The 27058-nt window shown below is 38.8% G+C and overlaps 1 protein-coding gene and 1 non-coding gene across 8 annotated transcripts in view; one reads left to right on the plus strand and one right to left on the minus strand.

Annotated features, from left to right (window-relative positions):
* Positions 1 to 27058, plus strand: part of CTNND2 (catenin delta 2) — a 936154-nt gene that overhangs the window by 864186 nt on the left and 44910 nt on the right. For all 7 annotated transcript variants that reach the window (XM_055245590.2, XM_055245587.2, XM_055245588.2 and 4 more), the window contains one exon: positions 22821 to 23031. In XM_055245590.2, the coding sequence (XP_055101565.1) occupies positions 22821 to 23031 (211 nt within the window). The remainder of the gene's footprint in view (positions 1 to 22820; positions 23032 to 27058) is intronic.
* LOC129465116 (U6 spliceosomal RNA) lies at positions 18485 to 18592 on the minus strand. The gene has a single exon (XR_008651887.1). It is a non-coding gene; the product is annotated as a U6 spliceosomal RNA (small nuclear RNA).

Raw genomic sequence — 27058 nt, forward strand, 5'->3', positions numbered from 1 at the left:
AGGGAAGGGAACATTCTTTAAGAAAAAGGAGGGATGGGAGAGGAGATAAGGAAAGTGTAGTGGGTGAGATGGTGGCCCCCCAAAAATCTGTCCAAGTCTAAGTCCCCAGTATCTGTGAGTGTGACCTCATTTGGAAAGAGTATTTGCAGATACAATTAAGTTAAGGGTCTTGAGATGAGATCATCCTAGATTATCCAAGTGGGCTATAAATCCAAAGCTAAGTGTCCTTGTAAGAGACACAAGAGGAGATGACACAGACGCAGAGGAGAAGGCCATGTGAGGGCAGAGGCAGAGATGGGAGCGATGCAGCCTGATTTGGTTTGGATGTTTGTCCCCTCAAAATCTCATGCTGGACTGCAATCCCCAATGTTGGAGACGGGGCCTCGTGGGAGGTATGTGGGTCACAGGGACAGATCCCGCAGGAACGGCTTGGTGCCTTAATGAGTAAGTACTGAGTGGGTATCACTCTGTTCGATATTGCAAGATCTGATTGGGGCACCTTCCCCCCCTCCCTCTTGCATCCTTCTCTCCCCATACGATCTCTGCACACATGCTCCCCTTCACCTTCTGCCGTGAGTGGAAGCTTTCTGAAGCCCTTACCAAAAGCAGATGCTGGCACCATGCTTTATGTACAGCCTGCAGAACCATGATCCAAATAAACTTATTTTCTTTATGAATTACCCAGTCTCAGGTATTCTTTTATAGCAGTACAAATGGACTAAGACACAGCCCCAATCCAGTAAATGTCAGGAGCCACCAGAATAAATGCCAGAGCCTTAGAAGGGAGCATGGTCCTGTCTGCTGTTACCTTGACTTCAGACTTGTGACTTCCAGAACTGTGAGGGATACATTTCTGATTTTTTATGTCACCCTGTTTGTAGTAATCCATTGAAGCAGTCACAGGAAACTAATAGAAAGGAAAAGAAAGAAGTACCATTTTCAGAGGCCCTCAGGGTCCCCAGTGGTGGCCCAAGGGGGCACTACCCTGAAACCCCTGAAGTCCTACATTTTTCTCCAGCTCTGCTCTGGCCTGACTCGCGCGAGGAATAGCAGAACCACCAGCTGATCCTGTGCTGTAGTCTCCAGTGACAGTTTCCTTTGAGCACCAGCATCTATCCCTGTCCCTGTCCATCACTCTGCTCCTGGATCTGTATTCAGGCACGTGCTTACCTGGACTTGACCTTAGCAATGTGACACTGGAAGGAAAACAGTTGCTGCGTAAGCTCTGTTTAACTAATGGAATTATGTTAAACCAAACAAACATCATTGAATCTTCAGACTTACAAAGAAGCCAACAACCCGTATATATATGTATTTTTTGCAAGTGTGAGTTGTTTCTACTCACTTTGAACATAGGGTAGGAGGGACTGCTCATATCGGATTATGAAAGGTACATGGAAAATATCGTTCTGTAATATGAAGACCTCTGTTTTTGCTGGAGGGATGTGTGGATTTGCATGGTTTGGTTTGGTTTGATAAGGCTGACCATAGTCACTGTGTAATAATAATTAAGCTACTTGTCGACCAACGCGTAGGCTCCTGCAGTCCTTGCAGATGATCACTCACCTCACTGTCGTCTGTCAGATCATGCCAAACGGGCTTGACAGAGTGGCAGGGCAGTGTGCGGGGCATGTTTGGTGTCTGCATTTCAGAAGGTGACACTGCTAAGAAGTCATTCTTACCAAGGGAAAGGACCTCCTGTCACGGTACCTCATTGCAGAATGAGAGCAGACAGCCAGGAACATGAGAGTCCTGCCGGGCAGAGGCTGCTACCCCGCTGTACAACCTGCTGGAAGATGCAGGGCCTGTGCCTGTGGGCCAGTTACTGTCAGCCAAGTGTGAATGACAGCCTCTATCCCCTGCCTGGGCTCCCTAGTGAGGGAGACAAGTAGATACTTCAAGTTTTCTGAAAATTGCAATTTCAGAAGAGAAAACTCAAACACCAAACACTTTCCTGAGGTTTGAGCCAACTGATGTACAGAAGCTCTGTGTCTAGTATTTTCCTGCTTTTTTAATCTTCCGTGCAATCTCTTTTACTCATCAAATCTTTCTCCTTTGCTACAAGTGAAATCCCATCTCAATAAAGAAATTGCCACAGTGCTGCAGCTTCTTTTCTTTTCCTAAAATTTTACAGTATTAATATTGCTTGTAAAAAGTGGGTCATCAGCTTGGCTCAGATATAACAATAAGTCATTTTAATTGAGTGAAATTAGTGAAAATAAACTTTAGTCCATTTTTGGTCTTCTAAGCTCATTTTTTGCTTCTGTTTTTATATCTACTTGGTCTCTTTTTATTCATTTCATCATACCTTATGTTTTCTCTACCTATCTACTTGTGAATAGTTCATACAATTACAACATATAGCTACTTATTCTTTTTAGTATAGCGCAAATACAACTACCAAAGTTTTAAACTCATCACATATAAATCCTGTATGTTTTATGCATACAACATAAGCCTACAATATGAACGCTGGAATCCTGGGTAGATTAATAATAATGCCAACAGTTTCATTAAAAATGTCTACTGTGGTTAATTAACAAAGATACAGTCAATATTATATAGCCTGAGACATTCTTACAGTTCATAGGAATAGTGTTTTCACTAGCTAGGACATTTGGAGAAATATCTAAAGCACAAACCAATTTTACTAAAATACATTTAAGTATCTTTGGGTTCTCATGTTATTTCTCTTGAAATAGAAATTATGTGTACTATAAAAATACAAAAGAGACCCAGTTCCTTTATCCTAAAAAAAAAAAAACTAAAAAATAAGCTCTAACCTAGATATCAAAAATCTTATAAGCTAACACTATTGAAGATCAATCTCAAAGTGAAGAGAAGTGATTGGAAGTATTTTTTTAAGAAAGGATACTATCACTTTTGTTGGTAAGAACCATCTAAACTATCTAGTGTCTAGGAAAGAAGATTACCTCCTAAACATAAGGGGGACAAGGCTTTTATAAGATCTGGAAAAGTTCAGGCACCTGGCATGTAATTAGGGCCCCATTATATGTGTTAGAAAAAGAGATAAATTGATGATCCGACCACCCCAAGCCACACCAGGCTTGCTGCCTTCTTAGGTCTATTCCAGCTCTGGAGGAAATCCTAGATGTACAGGTTTATTTTTTTATTTTTATTTTTTGAGACGGAGTCTCGCTCTGTCACCCAGGCTGGAGTGCAGTGGCACGATCTCCGCTCACCGCAAGCTCCGCCTCCCAGGTTCACGCCATTCTCCTGCCTCAGCCTCCCAAGTAGCTGGGACTACAGGCGCCCGCCACCACACCCAGCTAACTTTTGTATTTTTAGTAGAGATGGAGTTTCACCGTGTTAGCCTGGATGGTCTCAATCTCCTGACCTCGTGATCCTCCCGCCTCGGCCTCCCAAAGTGCTGGGATTACAGGTGTGAGGCACCGCGCCTGGCCGATGTACAGGTTTTTTATAGGCCAAATCAGACCCTGGTGAACCAGTGACCTAAAGCCAGTTAAGACTTCCTGGTATCCAAAGCTCAGTTCTATAATTTACATTAGAAGTAGAATTGCCATGTGGCAATTGGCTTGGCTGGTAGGTCCCAGGACAAAAATTGACTTGGGCAACAAAATTAAATGAGTTTCATATAGTGAACTTCCTCTGTGTGAGAACCATCTTGGAATTCATCCATAAACATCTCCTTGGTTAATAAGGAAGATGAAATTTTAGGCAAATAATTATATATCCTTCTTTAATGCCATATATCTCTCTAGTTTATGAAGTCCTCTGTGAACAAGGTGTTCGTGTATAACATAAGAACAAGACAGATGCATTTAGGAATAAAGTGTATTGGGGTGAGCTGCTCCTATCAGCCAACACTAAAAACAAACTAACATACGTCTTCTCTGAGCATCCCTTTTTCATAGTAAGAGTTTTTCTTTCAGTTCTGGTTTTCGTCAACATTAATTTAAGTTGTGAAATTACGGCTTCGGTGGTGCAAAGATCTTTATGCACTTGGTGACATGAAAACTTAATAGAAGGAACAAGAACAGTAGCAGCGGGGCCCCAGACTGGGTCCTCAGACCCCCACTTCTCTGGAAAGGGAATGGATGCCATGCCCAAGACTGCTTTCTCTATTCTGATAAGTTTCTCTATTCTGATAAGTTTCTCTATTCTGGTAAGTTTGGCAAAACCTGTGCTTAAACAAAGTTGAACACTTGGCTTTATTGTGTCTGTTGGTCTGCTCAGAGCCTTTACTTTGCTAATTCAAAGTAAATTTGCTAATACATTATAAATCTCTGAGATGAGTATCAAGTACAGTATTTCCTGCATTTATGTTGCAGTGAAGCCCTATTTATAACATAGCACCTTATAAAACTAGTATTCCCCAGACCTGCATAGAAGTAAATAACAACTGCAACAGGATAAATATGAATGCAATTTTCAATGATCAAAGTGCTGTTGCACCTTCTTACCTTGTGTGGTCATAAGCCTCATGCAATTTGTTTATTAATTTATCAGTAGACATAGGTTTGTTAGCTATCATCCTGTCCTCAATTTATATGATAGAAGGATAAATTATATACATCAGCAAACTAGATGCAACTTCAATGAATGTTTTTGGAATGACTGGCTGAATAAATGCATGATAGGGAAGGTGTCACACAGGTGGTAAAGGCAGTCTATCCCTGTGAAAAGAGCTCAGAGGCAGGAGTCAGGAGGGTTAGGCTGGAGAGAAGAGCTTCTGCCTAAGAGACTTATGGCCACCAAAGCTCAGGAGACAGCTCTGTGACCTTTCCCATACCATTTAACTTCTATTTGTCTTCTAGATAAATTGGAAATTATACCTGCCGTTTTTATATCCCTAGGGTAATGTAAGACACAAATGGAAATAATGAATATGAATATTCTTGAAAAAGAACGCTATCTAATGTCATCTATGAGTAATAGCATATGAAGAAAACCAACAGATGATTCCCTCTCTCCATATCCTTAATTGGGTCTGATTTTTATTTTGGCAGAGGTGTAAATCAATTTGGAAAAGCAAGAATGAGGGAATGTGATTTTATAATTAATCATTAAGCCATTGCAGTAATCAATGAATTACTGCTATTCCAATGTCGCTCAGGTTGGAGGACTAATTTCAGATTCTATTCCTGAAAACAAACTTTTCTTTAGAGAAACACTGGTCTCATCTGTCTCAGACAGACAATTGTCTTCTGAAATTTTCATCCTAGGAGAGTTCTCGGGTCTTTGCTAGATAGCAATCTTGACCTAAAAATAAAACACCCTTCATAGGTTTCTCCCCTGAAGCTCGAATCTGTAAGTTTAAATTTTCATCATTCCTTTCTGCTAAAATTAGTCAATGAATTGAGATAATTATTTTTATGGCTATCATGCTTAATAGTTAATCAAATTATTTAAATCCTGTTAAAATGTATCATATTAGTTGCTTGCCTCATTTTCAGTATTTCTCAAAAATCAATTTATTTCTAATTCAAAAAAGAACTTCAGCAAATCTCTTGTTAATTAACTGCCATTTTTATTTTTAGAACTATTCTTATACTAGCTAAATATGCATATCTCAGCCACCTTCTTGCCCATAGTTCTACTCATTTTCTTAGTTCTTCACACTTCAGCAGTGTGAGAATTTCTCAGAATCTAATTCAGTGAATTCCCCTGGTTGAGACAAGGTGCTGAAACATACAATTCCTTTTGTCTTCCAAACAGATTGAATAGGTTATTTATTTGAGTGTAATAACTCTTGAAAGAACTGCATACTGTATGCCATAAACCTATAAGATTCTGCCTCATTCAGTGTGATTTCTTTTCAGAGGACTGAGTTACTCTTTGAATCATTTTCTCAGACCAACTGCTTACCAATTCGGGCATGTGAAATAGGATCTTATCTGTGCTTTTCATTTTGTTTTTGTTTTTTTGAGACTGAGGCTTACCCTGTCACCCAGGCTAGAGTGCAATGGCGTGATCTCAGCTCACTGCAACCTCCATCTCCCGGGTTCAAACAATTATCCTGCCTCAGCCTCCTGAGTAGCTGGGAATACAGGCGCCCGCCACCATGCCCAGCTAATTTTTTGGTTTTTTTGTTTCTTTGTTTGCTTTTTTGAGACAGAGTTCACTCTGTTGCCCAGGCTGGAGTGCAGTGGTGTGATCTCAGCTCATTACAACCTCTACCTCCCAGGTCCAACTGATTCTTCTGCCTCAGCCTCCCAAGTAGCTGGGACTACAGGCACGTGCCACCATGCCTGGCTAATTTTTGCATTTTTAGTAGAGACGGGTTTCATCATGTTGGCCAAGCTGGTCTCGAACTCCTGACCTCATGCAATCTACCAGCCTCGGCCTCCCAAAGTGCTGGGATTACAGGTGTGAGCTACCGTGCCTGGCCTGTACTTGTTTTTTAAAATAATGGTTATTAGAAAAAAACATAAGGAACTTTAGTGTACCTTCTAGAATTTGTCTTATCCTCTGCCCATAGCAACTATTTGATCCCCTGGCTCCAGCTGGTCTCTTCTTACTATTCCTTCTCTCTTTTTCTATTTGAATAAATCTCTAATCAATTAAAACAACAGGCAGATTATAAAAGAAGATTCATTTTTTAAAAAAAATCAAGATACACCTAATGCTAAATGACGAGTTAATGGGTGCAGGAAATCAACATGGCACATGGATACATATGTAACAAACCTGCACATTGTGCACATGTACCCTAAAACCCTAAAGTATAATAAAAAAAAAAAAATCAAGGCATCTCGTGAAATATTTATTTGAATCTAGCAAGAGCAAAGGGGCAGATGTGGAGATGAACAGGTCCCTTTCTGGGAAAAGGGGACTGGTGTGATCAATCCAGAGGGTTGGTGTTGCCACAACCATTTTCCACTGTGTGAAAGGAAGACAGAAAGAAAAACCATCAACATGAGAAAGGGGTTTTCTTATGGATTGTTGCAGGGGAGCCAGAATTAAGACCAGCCGTCTACATTTAAAACTAAGTACAAAATTACCGTGGTTTGTAAGGTTACATTTAGTCAGGTCATGCTGGGCAAACAGCAGTTTTCTCACAAGGTAATCACGTTGTCACAGATTGGTATTGCCAATGTCAGAGGTGATGTTGATTGGGGAGTCTGCAACTGTTAGGAAATGGGTCAAAGATTCATTATTTGAGACTACAGTAGAAAGGTGATTGTGTGTTTTGTGTGTTTGCTTGCTTGCTTTGAGCTTGGCTTTGTTCTATTTCCCTGAATGAGGACTGTGACAAGCACATGATGTGCACATTGCCGTGACAGGTGCAGAGCTGGGTAGTGGTTTGCCTTTACAGTTCTAATGCTGACGTTCTGCCCCTAAAATAGATTTAACCGCAGGTGTTTGGTTAGCAGTTTTCCTATTTGTGATCATTAATTTGATATTTTGTCTTATTGAACCAGTTGTATAGACATAGGTATAGCAAGCAGTGTTGATTCATTCACAAAGACCCCTTAGCATGGTTATAAAAATGAGAGCTATATGGTGTTAAATCTTGAGGGTTAACTTTTGTTTTGTGGTCACTTTTATATCTGTGGCAGAAATATTTGATTCTGGATTGCTGAAATCAGTAATCCAGAACTTTCAGATTCAAAGTTCACCTCTTCCAGGTTTCACGTTCATTACCTGTGTCTCAAAGATTATTCCATCTCTCTGAGCTCCAAGTTTTCAGTGCTCCTGGCCATACTACCTGTAGGGTTAGGATTCCCTAAGCCAACGTTCCCCAACCTTTTTGGCATCAGGGACCAGTTTCATGGAAGACCATTTTTCCATGAACTGAGGATGGTGGGGAAGATGGTTTCAGGATGAAAGTGTCGACCTCAGATCATTGGGCATTAATTAGATTCTCATAAGGAGTGTGCAACCTAGATCCCTCGCATGCACTGTTCACAATAGGGCTCACACTCCTGTGAGAATCTAATGACACCACTGATCTGACAGGAGGCAAAGCTCAGGCTGTAATGCTCACTCAGCTGCCACTCACCTCCTGCTGTGTGGCCTGGTTCCTAACAGGCCATGGACCAGTATTGTTCCATGGCCCAGGGCTTGGAGACCCCTGCCCTAAGCTATACAACATGAACCAAGCCAGTGTCCTGGGAGGATGGTGTAGGCATTAACTCCACTGTGAAATGCACTGATTTTAAATGAGCTTGTCGTATCTAATTAAATTATATTTCCCTTTAAATGTAACATCTCTGGCACGGTCATTATCACAGATTTGATTTACTCAATTACATTCTGGTAGGAAGAAGGACAGATTCTAGGTAAATATGAAAGTCTATGGCTAAAGAAAAACACCCAGATTAGTAATAATAATAGTTAAATAATAATGTAACTATTGCTTTCAGTTGTTGTATAGTTTCAGACCAATCAATATATGTCACGATATTTGCAGGACTATTATATTATTAGCTTTTCCTGATAATTTATTGTCATCATCTGTTTTAAAATTTTTAAAGGATTTTTAAAATGAATTTTGAAGGATTAATTAGAAGATACCATTTAAGGAATGTTTTATTCTAGTCTTTATAAGCATAACCTGTTAGATCAAGCACTGGAGACAGAGGAAATAGAAAGAAGGCTTCTATAACATGCCCGATTCAAATCAGAACAGTAATCACAGTGAAATTTGTATCATTTTGTTGAGGTAATTAATCCTTGTTTTGTTGATCTTGGATTAGTAGGCACTCCACTTTCTGGAAGTTTTCTGCCTCCAATGCAAACAAGTTCTGGAACTCCTGACTCAGTCCCTTGGTAGTCTTCATTTGTGGTGGTGATATCAGCTGATACAGTGATGCGTGTAACTAAGATCCAATTTTCTATTCTATCAAGTGTCAAAAGAACTCGTTAGAGTCTTTTAATCGAGCTGTTGTGATGTTTCTTCCCGCAGACATCATTACTGACCCATGGCTTTGGCAGGGGTATTTAGGATAGTGTGACAAAAAATCAGAAACCACCTGTTGGTGCTAAGGCTGAATAGGTCTGGTTGTTTACTCATTATAACCACTAATATCAAAATTGAGGCCAGTTAGTTTCATAAAGAATTAGTCAGTGCCAGCCATGAGAGTGGTGAGGGCGCAGAACAATCTCCACAGCCTTTTAATTTATTCCATCCAATGTGTGTTTGGATTACCACCAACTGAAAAGGCTATTTTAAATGTGGAAATGGGATCTTCTCTTAAAAAATTGTTGACCATTATTGTGCCATTCTTTAACATGAAAGAGAGTGTGCCTCTCTCCACAATGAAAAAGTCATCACTGCTGAAGCATAATCATAATGCTCATTATTTTACTCATCATAATTAAGTGGTGGTTGAGCTTTTCATTTTTGCATTTGGCAGGTCTTTTTGTATTGGATTCTTGATGAACAGGACAGCTCTCAACATAGTATTAAACCAAATAAAAATCTACAAAATGCGGAACGTAGCTAATTATTTCTAGGATCCCTTTTCTCATAAAGTGAAGAAGAAAAATCTTGAGTGTCACCAGAAGTTTTCTGAGAAACCCCAAAGATGGTTTAGATGTGGAAGATACTTCTAAAAGTTGTATTAGTTTGAGGCCAGGCGCAGTGGCTCACGCCTATAATCCCAGCACTTTGGGAGGCCGAGGTGCGTGGATCACCAGAGGTGAGGTGTTCAAGACCAGCCTGGCCAACATGGTGAAATCCCATTTCTACCAAAAAATACAAAAAATTAGCCAGGCATGGTGGTGGGTGCCTGTAATCCCAGCTACTTAGGAGGATGAGGCAGGAGAATTGCTTGAACCCAGGAGGAGGCAGAAGTTGCAGTGAGCCGAGATTGTGCCATTGCACTCCAGCCTGGGTAACAAGAGTGAAACTCTGTCCAAAAAAAAATAGTTGTATTAGTTTGACTGTGGGGGTGCAGATTTGTGGAAGGCAATTTCAAAAAGAGTTATCTGGGATGCAAGACATGAATGTAAATCTGGAGTGGCTGAAGACAAGACGTAACTTCAGCTTGGCTCAGAATGATAATATTTATAATAAAACGGTTAAAGAAGTTATTAGGAACTGTAGCATTTTCATAAGCAAGGAGCTTTTACTAAATATTAATTTAAAAGATTGAACTCTAGCATTTGCACAAGCGAGGAAATTTTGCTAAAAGTGACTCAAGAGATTAACAAAAGCACAAAAAAATTAACAGGATATCAAGTAGGAGGATTTTAGTGACAAAAGAAGCTTTTGCTCTTTGGGCACAGACTATTCTTCACAATTTCGTACTGAAAACAGAGTATATACTCAAATACACTCAGAGAGAAAACGCAACTCTACCTTTATTATTTTTGTACCCTACTCATGTAACATTTGCAGTACAAAGTTCACAGGCCTTTTCTCTATCTTGTAAGTAAACTCATCAAAATTACACAAACTTTATAAAAGACTGTAACACCTTTCATTGTTTTTTTTTTCAAGTCCATTATTTCCAGGCATTATAAACCAAGGCAAATAAGGTTCACTTCTTCTCAACCTTTCCATAACTTATTGCACATCCTCAAATATGTCTTAATTTTACATATTAACACACAGCCAGACTTTTTAACCTTAGACACACTTTCTTCCTTGATAAACAAAAATGCATTCCATTATCTTATAGACACATTCATATTATTTTACAACTGTTGTACCTAGTACAGTGTAGTAGGCAGAATAATGTCCTCCCAAAGATGTCCAGAGCCTATTCCCCCAAACCTGTGACTGTGCCACCTTACATGGCCAAGGGGAATTAAGGTTGATAATCAGCTAACCCTGAGATAGGAAGAAGACCCTGGATTATCCCAGTGGGCCTGATGTAATCACAAACGTCCTTAAAAGTGGAAAAGGGAGCAGTTGGAGGCAAATGAAAGGGTCACAGTGATGTGACACAAGAAAGGCCTATTGTTGCTAGTTTTAAAGTTAGAAACAGAGGGTTACATGCCAGGGAAGTCAGGTGGCCTCTAGGAACCGGAAGAGGCGAGAAAACGATTCTTTCCTAGAGCTCCCAGAATGCAGTCTTGCCCACACCCAAAATTGTGGCCTAGTAAGACCAGTGTTGTACTTCTAACCTGCAGAACTGTAAAATAATACATGTATCTAGTTTTAAAGCACTGAACCTGTGGTGATTTGTTACAGCAGCATTAGAAAACTAACACATACAGCATCAGCTTTTCATATTAGTTATAACTTTGAAACCATGTAACTGAGTTGTTTCCTCACAGACTTAGAGAAGGCTATGAGACAGTTGCCTGGTTATACTTGAGATCAGCTGAGATTCCAGAAAGCTGCCTGTGACTCCTCACAATGTACTTCCTCCAATGGTCTGATATATTGTTTTTCTATTTCATGAATTAGCAACATGAACAAGTCCAGGACATTTGTACATTTGCAGATATTTGAAGCGCATATATGTGTGTGCCTATGTGTTTAGTGGACAGTGTTTTTTCAAAAAGAGGACATTAAAAATTTTACTCAGAGGAGTGTAATGGAGTAACTCAGTAACAGATTGTTGTAGATTTCTGTAAGGTGAAGAAGAGCAACTCCATGAAACACCAGTTATTAAAATTCAATCTAGCTGAACACTTGTTAACCTTTTTAAATTTTTAAATAATAATATTAGCTTATCTGTTTAATAAACCTAGAATTGGAAATCTTAAACATTCATATTATTAAAAATTGAGGAAATAAACCTAATCTTTTATAAAACAGATCATGCTAACAAAAGATTTATGAAATGATAAAACCAGGGGAAAGACATCTCTGTTTTTCCCCTAATATTATCAAACCAGTCTGATTTTGCAAGGATTTGCTTTAGCTGAAAATACTGCATCAACTCTTTTTACCTTAGATACTAAATATTGAAACCTCTTCAAATGTCCTTAAAGGTCCTGAAGTGTCTTAGTACTATTTTTTCCCTTCTCTTTGCTAACCTGGTATCAACTTTTATTTCTTTGCTTTAAATCTTTAACCTAGCTACCAAGGCTGTTAATTTAATTCATTGTGAAATTTCTTTGTGTTTTTCCTTGAAATAAGCTTTTGTGAAAGATGTTGTTGTTGTTGTTGTTGTTGTTGTTGTCGTTGTTGTTGAGACAGGGTCTTACTCTGTCGCCTGGGCTGGAGTGCAGTGGCATGATCTCAGCTCACTGCAACCTCTGCCTCCCAGGTTCAAGAGATTCTCCTGCCTCAACCTCCCGAGTAACTGGGATTACAGGCTCCCGCCACTGCACCCAGCTAATTTTTTTTATTTTTAGTAGAGACAGGGTTTCACCATGTTGGCCAAGCTGGTCTCGAACTCCTGACCTCATGATTTGCCCACCTTGGCCTCCCAAAGTGCTGGGATTATAGGCAAGAGCCACCACGCCTGGCCAGATTTTCATTTTTTTCTTAAAGGACCAGCAACTTAAAGCATTCTGAGAGTACTTTCATTGGCAATATTTTAGTTTTCTTGTTGTAATTACATATATAAGGACTTACTTGTTTACATAAGCCAATCAAATTGGGAGCTCCATTTATCAGTCTCATCCAGAGAATAGAAAAGTTACACCAATTTCTAGACACAGAAAATGTTTATACACATACAACAGAAGAATCCCCAGCAAACTCTTGGGTAAGCTGGAGGATTCAGGAACTTCTGACTGGATTTCTTCTTATCTCATATGTGCTATTTTTTTGTAATCCTTGTCAAGTCCATTGTGGGTTGAACCAGGGGATACATTTTAAGATTTATTAACACCTTTTGGTCTGCACATGTTTATTGGCATATTTCTATATTTCTGTGTGACTTTTCTAATTTTTAACTTTAAAAAAATTATGGATTCACAGGAAATTGCAAAGATAGTATCCCTGTGTATCCCTCAGCCAGTTTCCAGCAATGGCTGTATCTTATGTAACTATACCACAATAAACCAGTAAATTAACATTGCAATATGTGTGTACAGTGTCACCACATGTGTGGATTTGTGTAATGATCAAGGCTATGAAAATACAGAATTATTCCCTCAACCCAATGATATTTGTTGTACCATCTCGTCATAGTCACAGTCTTCCTAACTATCCTAAACTCCTAGCAACCATTAATTTGTTCTCCATCTCTATAATTTTGTTATTTCAAGAATGTTATATAAGTGGTATCTTACAATATAGAACCTTTTGAGACTGGCTTTTTTCACTTAGCATAATACCATTCAAATCTTTTCAGGTTGTAGCACATAGTGTTCCTTTTGATTGCTAAGTAGTATTCCAACTAATATATCCTATTAGTTCTGTCCCTCTGGAGAATCTTGACTAATAGACAGATTCTGCCAATGTGGTTGTGTCCAGGTGGTGAGACAGATTCCTGGTGCTTCCTACTTCTCCATCAGCCTAGAATCCTCTCCCCTCTCTGAATTTTGTTTTAGGGGGAAAAAAAGATAAGCACTCAGAACCTTCCAGATGTTTCCAGAGGTCAGAGATCTCCGGACAATCCAGAAGAGACTTTTCCCATGTTAACAAGCATTCAGACATTTTCAGTAACTAAGCAATACCATTTTGAATGCTTCACCAATTTGGTCTGTAAGCCACACTAACCAGTTTTAAAATATATATTTTTGCATATATTTTTCCCCTTTGATGATAGACTGTGTTTAAATTAGATATATTTATAGTGTGCAAATGACAGATTTCTATAAATTAAGCTCCAAATATTTCCCAAAAGAGAAATGAGAGACAAAACATCCCAGCATTGTAAACATCAAACAACCTTTTATATACAAAAGGAAAAAAACCCTTTTGACACTAACTTACAGACATCCAATCACACGGAAATCAGCTCCTCGCTTTTATATCAATTATTGATGAAAAGTAAATTCAGAGAGGGGAGAGGATTCTAGGCTGATGGAGAAGTAGGAAGCACCAGGAATCTGTCTCACCACCTGGACACAACCACATTGGCAGAATCTGTCTATTAGTCAAGATTCTCCAGAGGGACAGAACTAATAGGATATATGTATATATGAAAGGGAGTGTATTAAGGAGAATTGGCTTACATGATCACAAGGTGAAGTCCCATGATAGGCCATCTGCAAGATGATGAAGAAAGAAGCCATCAGTGGCTCAGTCTGACACCAAAAGTCTCAAAAGTAGGGAAGACAACAGTGCAGCCTTCAGTCTGTGGCCAAAGACCCAAAAGCAACGTGTCAAACCAATGGTGTAAGTCCAAGGGTCTAGATGCCAAAGAACCTGGAGTCTAATGTTCAAGGGCAAGAAGCATCCAGCATGGGAGAAAGGTGAAAGCCAGAAGTCTCAGCAAGCCATTTTATCACACCTTTTTCCACCTGCTTTTGTTCTAGCCATGCTGGCAGCCAATTGGATGGTGCCCACCCACCTTGAGGGTGGGTCTGTCTCTCTCAATCCACTGACTCAAATGTTAATCTCCCCTGGCAACACCCTCACAGACACACCAGAAACACTACCAGCCACCGAGGCATCCTTCAATCCAATCAAGCTGACACCTAATATTAACCATCACACTGATATAACTATTTCAAAACTCTGGAGTCTGTTGAAGACTTAAAAATTTCAGAAGGCTTGGACAGTAAAGTACAGTATATTTGGTCAATCTCAGCTTAGCTCAGCAGTAGCTACCCATCCCCCACCCCTCAGCCCTGTGGCAGGTAGCTGTGCACATGTTCCTAGAGCAGCTTACTTGCAGCTGGCAGAAGCCAGGGTTGACACAAAAGACCCTGTCCTCTAAATATTGGGGATCTGTTCTTTCTGCTGATTGCTTCTTCTCACTACAGAGATACAAACACAGAGGCAAGCAGCCATTGTTGCACATACCCTTACCATGACTGCAAGCCCCTCTATCTTTGGCTGAAGTTATTTTCAGAGGATTTAAAGAGCTGACACCCTCACCCTCCTCATCCACTTTATGTTTTTCTTTTCCCTTTTTGGGAGCCAGTCATTAAAGACTAGCATATTTAAAAGCAACTGCATATACAAGAGAAATAAGAGAGCCATTATGCATGCCCAGGGAAACTCTCATGCTCAGAAACATCTGTGAAGATCTTAAGGCTAATTTTCAACACAGAGACAGCCTAAAACAGTCAAAAACAAAACAAAAACAAAAAAATAACAAACCCTGGAAAAGAGGAGGATCAAATACACACTACAAAAGACTCAGGAGAAAAAAAAGTGGGAAAGGGATAGAGAGATTATTAGAGGAAATAATGGCTGAAAACTTACCAAATGTAACAAAAGGCATAAATATAAACATTCAAGACTCAATGAGATTCAAATAGGATAAGCTCAAAGATACCTAGACTGAAACACATTACAATCAAATTGTTGAAAGACAAAGATAAAGAATCTTGAAAGCAGAGAGAAGTGACTCATCACACACAAGAAATCCAAAATGAGGTTATCAGCTGATTTTTTAATCAAAATTTTGAAGACCAGAAGTAGTAGGTTGATATAGTCATGGTGCTGAAAGAAAAGAAAAAAAACTGTCAGCCAAGAATCCTATGTCCAGCAGAAGTGAGGGAAAACTTAAGACATTCCCTGATAAACAGAAACTGAGAGAGTTCACTACCACTACACCTGCTCTATAAGAAATCCTAAAGGGAGTCCTGCATGTTGAAATGCAAGAACACTAAACAGTAATTCAAAGGTATAAGAAGAAATAAAGATCTTAGTAGAGATAAATACATGGGCAATTATAAAGCTCATATTGTTTTAACAATGGTTTATAATGCTACTTTTGTTTTCTACATAATTCAGTACATTTAAGAAAAAACAATTACTAGTTTAAAGGCTAGCATTATTGTGACTTTGTTTCCTAACTCCACATTTTTTTCTACATAATTAAAGAGACTAATTCTTTTTTTTTTTAGAGACGGAGTCTCGCTCTGTCGCCCAGGCTGGAGTGCAGTGACGCAATCTTGGCTCACTGCAAGCTCCGCCTCCCGGGTTCACGCCATTCTCCTGCCTCAGCCTCTCCGAGTAGCCAGGACTACAGGCGCCCGCCACCACGCCCAGCTAATTTTTTGTATTTTTAGTAGAGACGGGGTTTCACCGTGGTCTCGATCTCCTGACCTTGTGATCCGCCCGCCTCGGCCTCCCAAAGTGCTGGGATTACAAGCGTGAGCCACGGCGCCTGGCGACTAATTCGTTTTTAAAAACCAATTATTTATGTTTTTGGACACACAATGTTTAAAGATGTAATTGTGTGACATCAATAACTGAAAAGTGTGAGATGGAACTGTAAATGAATGAAGTGTTTGTATGTTATTGAAGTTAACCTGGTATAAATTCAAATTATAATGGTATAATGTTAAATGTAATCCATGTGGTAACCACAAAGAAAATCATTAAACTATATGGACAAAAGAAAATAAGGAAATTAAAAGATTTCACTACAAAAAACAATCAACACAAAGGAGATAGTAGTGCGGGAAATTAGGGACAAAAAAAGCTATAAGGCATATAGAAAACAGCAAAATGCTAGAAATAAGACCCTTTTTATGAGTAATTACTTTAAATATACATGGATAAACTCTCCAATCAAAGACAGAGATTGACAGAATGCATTAAAAAAATATGATCCAATTATATGTTGCCTACAAAAAACTTACTTTAGATTCAAAGACAGAAATAGATTGAAAGTAAAAGGATATTTGTACATGTGTGTTCACACTATTATTCTCAATAGTGAAAATGAAGTATCAACCCAATTTTTCATCAACAGAAGAATGGCAAAATATGAGATATACATGCAATGGAATATTATTCAGTCTTGAAAAGAAAGTTCTGCCTGGGTGCAGTGGCTCACGCCTGTACTGTCAGCACTTTGGGAGGCCAAGATGGGCAGATCGCTTGAGGCCAGGAGTTCAAGACCAGCCTGGCCAACATAGTGACACCCTGTGTCTACTAAACATACAAAAAATTAGCTGGGTGTGGTGTCACATACCTGTAATCTCAGCTACTCAGGAGGCTGAGAAATGAGCATTACTTGAACCCAGGAGGCAGAGGTTGCAGTCAGCTGAAATTGCACCACTGCACTACACCCTGGATGACAGAGTGAGACCCTGCTTGGAAAAAAAGAAAAAAAGAGTATACATTCTGACATATGCTACAACATGGATGAAACTTAAGAACATTGCTAAGTGAAATAATCCAATCACAAAAAGACAAATCCTTTATCATGCCATTTATATGAAGTACCTGGTTGTCAAATTCAAGGAGACGGCAAGTAGAATGGGGGTTTCCAGGGGCTGAAGGGAGGGGTTGGAGAGTCGTTTAAATGCTTTTAAAGTTTCAATTTTGCAAGATGAAAAGAGTTCTGGAGATATATGATTGTAGAATGATACGAGTCTACATAATATCAATGAACTATATACTTAAAATGGATAAAATGGTAAATTTTATAAGTATTTTACTGCAATAAAGAAGTTTTTTGGAAAAAATAAACTCAGAGCACCTCATCGAAAACCCACAGATCAGTTTTAGCAGCTCCAGAAACAGGAGGGCAATAGAACTACTAAGACCTTGAAGACAAAGGAGTTGTGAGGTTTCTCATCCAGGGTTGCTCTCTAGTCCAGATGACCTTCTGGAAAAATATATTTTCTCTAATCAGTTTGAGACATTTAAGTTTGTAATGGTGCACAACAAAGACCATCTACACATAGGACTCCATCAGTCATCAGAAGAGATCTATAATAAATGTAGGAAGGAACTCAAGTGACTTCCCTGTTGTCTGCTAGACGTCTTAGAGAATGCAGGTTTTTAGACCATAAGACGACCATTCAACATTCCTGCCACCAATGCGAATACCAAATGGTAGTATGCACATCAGGAACAAATACAGGCTTAGTTCAAAAATAGAAACAGAAAGTCACAAACACAACATGGAAACAGAAGCAGTCAATGAGAGCAAGGCTGTTACCTCATCATGAAATCCCCACCAGCTCCTTTCTGCACAAAGCGGTCCGCAAGGAGTGCCTTTCTTGGGCAACATGGTTTGTTAGGTCTCCTGAGTGAGTCCCTTGGGGTACCTTGGTGTGCCCAACAATGCTTAACAGAAGATTTCGAGAATGAAGCATTGTAAAGAGAAAATAATCTTTACTTGCAGTATTTCAAGAAAATCTGGATTTAGAAAACTGGTTCACCAAACACAAAATACAGGTATTTGAAGGAAACACACACACACACACATACACACACTGGAAGGGTTAGCAAAGTTACAAGGTTTCAGTTAGTCCATCATTGATGAAAATAGTCTTTTTTCTGCACAATTATATTATCACCAATGGTCGTCTCTTACCAGTATTGCAAAAATCAGAGATATAGTCATTGTTATTAGAGACTAAGTAACTTAAAAGAAATGGCCCAAGGATTCATTTCTATTGGGAACTGTAGCAAGAAAGAGTGATTTTGTTTGTGGTAGTGGTGGTGGTACAGTCTTGTTTTGTATTATTTTGATCTGACAAAGCAACCAGCTTTTCTTTTAAAAAAAAACAAAATATGGAACGCCTCACAAATTTATGTATTATCTTTGCACAGGGGCCATGCTAATCTTTCTCTGTATCATTCCAATTTTAGTATATGTGCTGCTGAAACGAGCACCATGATTTCCCCTTTTCAGATGTGATTCCATGATAGTGGATCATTGGTAAAACATTTATTCAAAATAGAAGCAAGGCAAGGTATCCACTTTGCTTTCATAAATCTAGATATTCTTTGAACCTGATGACCTGCTTGTCTCTCTGTCGGGATTTTGGTATGTGACTCTCTCATATAAGTAATATAACTAATTTTGCATGTTTTTCTTTGTGTGGAAAAATAACATTCAATTTATCCATTAATATTAAGCTTTAAAATTCACTTGGTTTTTACTATCCTCTGTGTTATTCCCACGTGAAATCTCTGAATCCTGTTTCCCTGCATTACCTCAACATTTCCCTGGACTCCAAGCCCTGTCAGTTTCTTCTTAAGAATTTCCATCATGGCTGCTGTCACGTCCTTCATCCTCCCATGACCACCTTTTTGTAGTCACAGGTTCTTGTTTGTTCCTGAAATATTATAGTTTCCTGCCAAATGAATCAATCACTCTATTATTTTCAGTCTGTGTCATATCTTTTAACCAAATTAAATCTAGAAGAAGGTAGAGTCAGCTGTGCATGGTGGCTTACACCTGTAATCCCAGCACTTTGGGAGGCCAAGGCAGGCAGATGACTTGAGGTCAGGAGTTTGAGACCAGCCTGGCTAACATGGTGAAACCCCATCTATACTAAAATTCAAAAGTTAGCCAGATGTGGTGGCATGTGTCTGTAGTCCTAGCTACTCGGGAGGCTGAGGCAGAAGAATCGCTTGAACCCAGGAGATGGAGGTTGCATTGAGATGAGATCATACCACTGCACTCCAGCCTGGATAACAGAGTGAGACTCTGTCTTAAAAAAAAAAAAAAAAGAAGAAGAAGAACAAGGTGGTGTAGTCAGCTGGAGCAGTCATCTATCTGCAGTGGTTACTGGTGCCTGCTCCTTTTGAGGGCCTAAGCAGGTCATTCCAAGACAGGCACTTCTTCTGCCCCATGCCAGGCTCAAACACAAGGGGAAGCTTATGCTCTGCATCCACAGAGAATCTCAATGCACCACAGGACCACAGCTGGGCTGTAGGTGCCCTTTCTGTCCCTGGGACTGTGAAGAACTGCCCACAACCTCCACCTGGTGATCCAGCCTCTTTCTTCCCCAGTCCTAAAAGAACCCTACCTCCATCCATTTCTCTCTCTCTAAAAAGAAAAGGAAACAATTTGACCACCTTGATGGTGTGAAACTATAAAAAGTTTGAACCACCCACTTTGCAGTTTCCTGTTGCGAATGTGATACAAAAAAAGGGAATTAACTTCTTTTACCCTCTGAAGAAATCTCAGACCTCAAAGACCCAAAAGTCTGCCTGAAACAGTAGAAGGAGAGGAGTCAAGATTCCTCCTACTGGGCAGCAAGAATAGCTTTTTAGCTCTTTCAAGTGTTTAGAAACTTAGGTTAAAAAGAAAATACAGGATATGGAACAGTTATAGAAACATACTACCTTGAGTTGTAGTGCTTATAATTTCATTAGAAGTCTAGAAGAAGAGAACATTATTGTCAAGAAAAAGACTATATGTTTCTTCCACCCTCAGTTTTACTATTCTGAAACCTTCCTTCTTAATGCACCAGATTTCTTTTTGTAAAATATCAAGTTGTTCTTGTTGCCCCCTTGACATACAAGAAAAAATCCTAAATGTACACCTCCTGAATCAAGCCTTCCATAACAACTCCAGTCCTATCTAACTTGTCTCTTCCCTGAACTACTGTTATAAACATACAACACAAGTTCACTTGCATCTGTAATTATTCTATGTCCCATATTTTATTATTTCCCTAATCAGCTTCAGAGTTTCTAAACACTAGAAAGAGCTAAAAATCTTTTTTTGCTACCCAAATTTCTTGTGAAGATAGGATTTAAATTTCACCATAAAAAGACAGCATTTTCAACACATAATCAAAGGCTAAAAAAGAATTGTAACCTTTTAAAATAATTAACAAACTGCCCCGAGGTTTTCTTCTCCATGGAATAATATTACTTGATTTGTTTCTTTACTTGGATGGTCAAAAATTTGGACTAAAATATATCCCTCCAGATAGACTGATAAATAGACTTAATGAAAAATCTCCAAATGCCTAGTAAAATGTCAGTGACCTATATTGGAAATACCAGAAATAAAATAAATCCAATGAGTTTCCTTGACAGTAAAGTTGGGGTAGGTTAAATATAACAGTGACTCCTGGTCTTTTCCATATCATGGGGCACGTGGAAAACGATAGTACTTGAATGGCACATTCGGGTGAGTGGAAGAGGCTGCTCTGCAGGGGTTGGGTACCTGCCATCTACTTAAAGATAAACTAACATTACAGAGAGACGCACATCTTAATCAGGGCTCAAGGACTGGAAAGCCATGGAGGATGAGACTACATCTTCAAATTTTCATAATTTTCAAAATGATTTCAAATATTTTCATAATTTTGAAAATTACATAATTTTCAAAATGATAATACCAACAAAACTAAAAAAATACTACAGCCAAATTCTTACCCTTTCTTCATTTTTGCTTTTAACCTTGACAGTGTCCAAGGTCACGAAACCAGTTCTCCATACACAGTGAAGAGTGTAAATGTCCCCGTATATACAATGACTGGAGTTACTTTGCCCTTCCTTCATCACTTTCCTTATAAGAAAAAAGAAAAAGGAACACATTGATCATTTCGTGTCTGTGGAGCTCATATTTGTCTTCTAATGATTTGTGGGGGTTAATGAACTGGTAGAATCTCCAGCATGCCGAGCCCTACAAAAGTAAACTCTTAACCAGAGTTAAGGCTGATTTAATGATAAATACATAAACTATTTTAGGTGCTGTCATTAGAAAATAAATATGCTACATTTGGGGGTTTGCCGGCAAACCATTTTTGTCAGACACTTCCTCAGCTATCATCAAGTGAATGAACACACTTTTCTATTTCAGTAATTTAAGTATCAGCATTTTCTCTCTAAGCTAAAATAAGCCACCTAAACATAGGATAAGAGCAGATACCAAAATTACAAGGGCCTGTGTTTTATGTATCACTGCCTGGAATTAAGATATCATCGCCTACTCCCACAAGGTTCCCTTCCTGCTGCCAGGCACCATACACCAGAGAATTAAATAGCAAAAGAAGACATCATTTATAGATATGTATGTGGAGGTGAAATATTTCAAACAGCCTTTAGGAGCTAGCTAAATATGCCTAATTGGGGGATGGGAGACAAGGAAGGGATCTAACTTTGGGCACTTGCCAATTCTATCTGAAAAATGTGAGAACAGCCAGCTTTGCTACAGGCACTCATTTACTTACTTCCAGAAGTCAATTAAAGGAGCAGAAATGAAGCTGCAGGTGGGATAAATTAATTGTCTTGCAGGGCTATTGGTAATGCCTAAAGTGCTTTGTAAACTAAAAGTACTCCATAAATATGTCATTATAAGTACCTTTATCATTGGGAATAGTAAGATTAATAATGTTAAAGTGAATTAAGGAAGCAGAATTGGATTGTATTATATTTTTCACACAAAAACACACCAAATTAGTGTTACCTGGTAGAACTACACAATAAAATCTCATCAGAGAGACAAACAGCATCAGGTTACTATAGTTCAGAGGACACGTAGTTATAGATTGTCAAGTACCTCTCTCCTGCTTTCAATGTTTCTCTTTGCTTTAAGTGAATCAAAGCTCAGTATTCACATATGTGATCATGTTCCCCGCACATTTTTGCTTTGACTCTTTTTAAAAAATACAGGTCCCGACATAGCTTTCATTAAGGTATTTTCGAGGGTTATGTTAGAATTCCCATACATTTTTCTTGACTTCTATAAACATCAAGCAAGAACATAATAATAGCGAATACCTATTGAGTCCTGTGTCCTTGTTCATTTCCATACATTCACTCATTTATGCTTCACAGCAACCTTGTATGGCAGGTACCATTATTGTCTTTAAAGTAAGATTGAAAAAACTGAGGCTTCAGAGGCATGAAATAACTTGGCCAGTGATTTGATCCCAGGTCAACTAGCAGCAGAGTGGATGCACTGCCATGAGGAATGACTGTTTTTCTCTGTAGATGCGTCCAAAAGTACCCAATAGAGAACACTCAGTGATGGGAAACAAACAATTTTGCATAAACATGGCCTCTCGTATTCTCTTCTCCCCCATACCCACCTCTGCCACTATCTCTGCCTTCACCTTGACCTCCTTTCAACTCTTCAATTTATTTTCTTTTCCAGGCAAATACGCCATGCGAGACCTAGTCCACAGGCTTCCAGGAGGGAACAACAGCAACAACACGGCAAGCAAGGCCATGTCGGATGACACAGTGACAGCGGTCTGCTGCACGCTGCATGAAGTGATTACCAAGAACATGGAGAACGCCAAGGCCTTACGGGATGCCGGTGGCATCGAGAAGTTGGTCGGCATCTCCAAAAGCAAAGGAGATAAGTAAGTTACCTGGTGACGCCATATCTCTATCCTGGTAAAATTGGTTCTGAATGTGCCTTTCAACTGATTATGGGTAGTACTATGACTGTCACTGGAAAGCATTTGTCTCTGAGAATCAAGAGAAGGAAAATGGCAAATGGTTTCCAGTCTTCTCTCTTACTGTTGGTAAAATGCACTTGACGATCCAGCAAACCCACGTGCTCCTTCCACATGGCAGCGACACGAGTTCACCTGGATACATGAAGGTATTTTGTTGTTGTTCCTCTGTGGTGGGAAGTCCGTGTGTTGATGATGTCTCTACATCCTTCTGCTCTGTGCCTCTTCAGCTCTGCGCCTCTTCAGCTCTGCAACCAAGTCAGGTCCACCTTACCAACATCACAGTAGCCACCAAGTCGTAGCAAGTCACCATGCAGGAAGGATGGGGGAGGAGACAGGGCGTGATGGAGTCAGAGAACTCAGTTCTAATCTAGTACCCTCCCTTACAAGCTATGAGATGTGGGGCAAATATTTAATTTAACAAGTCACTATGCCTATACTTTCCAATCTAAACCTAAGGGAGAGGCTGTCACAACATGCTAGCTGGAAGAGGTGATAATCAAATCTTAAAGAATGAGTAGAAATTTCCCAGGCAGTGCAGATAGTGGTGAGCAAGGAGGGCCTTCGTGCAGATAGAACAAAAAGAAATGAGACTTGGTGTCAAAGCAACTGCACCTCCTTGAATAAGAATGCCTCCTAGTTTTTAAGAACCAACAGTATCCTACTATATACAGCTGGAAAATAGCTTCACAAGCCAGCACATCGGTATATCAGCGAGGTGTCAATTTTACAGAAACCTTCACTAACCTTAATTAAATTTTGCCTCTTGGAAGTCCCTCGATGTAATTAAATAAGATTAAAAGGGTAAACATTTTGTTATCAAGAGTCTATTTCTTGACTTTTCATTCCCTGCCAAGCCACCCCCACCCCCCATTCTTTTACATGTAAATGCTAAATAATTTTTCTTTTGTTATTAAACACTTTGAGGGACGCACTTAGACTTTCTGGAAATTCTGTCTCATTATTTCATTTAATTCAGGATAGTACCAATGTATTATAGAAGATTCAGAGTTTCTGTTTAAGCACCCGGAGACCTCCAAATAAGCTCAATCAACAATTTTGCATTTGGATTTGAATGTTTTCTCATATCAAGTAGAAAAGCACCACTGGACTCCTATAATAATTGCACAGTGGAGATTGTTGGCTTGAGCTATATCTTATGATATTGTACTTACAATAAAGTGCTATACTACGTAGGCAGGAAACCATATGGTTTTCTTCTTTATTTAGCTTCAGTAGACCTTTGGAATCTCTAATTGAAGTGCTTACCTGTTTTGAGCATTAAGAGCTTAATATGGTAATGCTTTTTTGAGCATACACACCTACACACACAATAAAACCATAGTCTGCAAAACAATCTGACATATTTTTGTCTATATTCATGAGACATTCAAAGATTAAAGTATTTTCTCTGAATTACACAGTTAGAGAGCTTTGAGGAGTGGTTTGGCATATATTAATTCTCTCCAACTGTATGAGCATTCCTACGGCAATAAGCATCACTAAATGGGCCTAAAGAGAAAAAAAAAAAGTTTTATTGAGTCCTATGGTCAAATAAAATTATTTGGTGAAACTAATTTACAAATCACTTGAAGAAACCATCTATGAAATGATACAGATCCATGTTGCTAAGGTCCTGATAAGCCAGGTCCAATCTTGATTATTGTTAATGGGAAGATTTTTTTCACTAAAGATGATCTCATAAATGCCCTTTAATTTGGCCTATAGAATAGGCACTCGTTCTGTCTCGTTGTTCCTTTATCTCTTTTTCCAATGCCAACAGCCTGGATTTACTAGTTTAATAGGAAGTGTTAAATTGGATTGAATCAAGCATCTTCCTGGTTACAGTTCTCCCGCTTAGTCAATCTCATTCACTGTTTCATGTAGTTTATCTCTTTTTTTGTGTATATACTGACCAATTTGGAGATCAAAACAAGGTTTTTTATCCTTGTCTCCTACCTTCACTTCAGTTTTATTATTGCTTTTCACTGCTCTTAAAACAAAATGAATTCAGGAGAATTGCTGCAAATTTGAGCATGAAACTCACCATTTCTGACTCAATTCTATTATAATAGTAGGCATGGAGATTCCCATGGACTTCTAGACAAATTTTAAGGAAATAGAATTTCGTTATTGAAAATCGAATTTTTGGAACTGAGGATAATTTAATAATTGGGAACGGTAGATATACAAATACACCATAGCTTATTTATAAAATGATTGCTAATTTGCCCACCCTAAATTATTCCTTAAAAACTTATTTCTAGAAATAAGTTCAGTTCAAACCTGATTTTTATTTGTGATAGTATGGGAAAACACAGATGGAAGAAACGTGCCTTGCTATGATGCTCTATTTTATGTATTTATACATGTTCTATATATATACATATATATACACAAGCTTAAATATGCAGTGACATTAATGAATCAGACTGGCGAGTTGCCAATCACAGTCTATCAGAACTACGCAACTTACAGCGTCTGGTGGACACAACCAAGGGGGCTGGTGTTCTGTGATCCCACTGCTGGCACAGCTGTGTTGACAGCCACAGTGAACTGCACCAACTGAAGTCGTCACCACCCCTGATGTGACAGCTCTGGTGAAGATCAAACTTCAATTGTGTAATTGTTATTAACTCTTATAGTAGTCTTACACTCACCATTTTGAAATCTTAATCATTTATTCTTCTCACATCATTTTAAACATCCATTATGGACATTCTATCATGTTCATCTGTCTCAAGAATACATTTGGGTTTTTTTCCCCAATTTTAACAGTTATATGGGAAGTAGTGTTGACTGTGTCACTGTATTTTGTCATAAGACGGAAAAGCTATTAACAGTCTTAACTGTTACTGTCAGTAAAGAACTGTGTATTGTGGCTTGGGTTATAATCACTTGTCACGTTAGAAACACTCAATTGTCCAAGCCCTTCAATCAATATTTAGAAGAGTTTTTCAGGTAGAAATTTCTATGGCATCCATCTAGTGAATGCATCAAAATTAAAGTCTAAAAAGAAAGCAAAGTTTCTTTGACCTTCACATGTTTGTATAACACTGTGATGTACTGGCATTTTAATTGAGAGGTTAAAACCTGCTATTCATTACACATTCACAGTCTCTTTTGGTTTTATAACTATGCAAAAGATAGAAACAAAAACTACACTTTTTTTTTCTACTCAGAGGCATTTTTGCCTACTAATTATGTTTCAACTACACTATCACGACCTGAATATTAATATGTTTTTCTAGAGTTGCTTGGCTATTGTCATGAACAAATATTTAGCTAAATGATAAAATACAACAAAACATCACATTTAATCTTTGTTCAGCGTTGATTATATGAGAATGAAATGCAGCTTCATCTGGATTCATTAAAAGATCTCAAATTATCTGTCTTTAAGTCAAAGGAATTACAGGCATACCTTAGAGATACTGTAGTTTTGGTTCCACACTACTGCAATAAAGCAAATATCTCAATAAAGCAAATCACACAAATATTTTGGTTTATGTTATAGAAATATCTTCTTTCCTTAAAAGTCATGAATCAACTTCTGCTAGCTTTAAACTTTTCTCCTGTAGCTTTTTTACGTCACCAAGCCATCATATAATTAAGAGAGTTGGGTGGGTGCAGTGGATCACGCCTGTAATCCCAGCACTTTGGGAGGCTGAGGCAGGTGGATCATGAGATCAGGAGTTCGAGACCAGCCTGACCAACATGGTGAAACCCCATCTCTACTAAAAATACAAAAATTAGTGTCCATAATCCCAGCTACTCAGGAGGCTGAGGAAGGAGAATCGCTTGAACCTGGGAGGCAGAGGTTGCAGTGAGCCAAGACCTCGCCACTGCACTCCAGCCTAGGCAACAGAGCAAGAAAGTCTCAAAAAAAAAAAAAAAAAAAAAAAAAAAAAATAGAGTTAGGGCCTTGCTG

This window comes from Symphalangus syndactylus, chromosome 16 (assembly GCF_028878055.3).
Source record: "Symphalangus syndactylus isolate Jambi chromosome 16, NHGRI_mSymSyn1-v2.1_pri, whole genome shotgun sequence".
NCBI lineage: Eukaryota > Metazoa > Chordata > Mammalia > Primates > Hylobatidae > Symphalangus > Symphalangus syndactylus.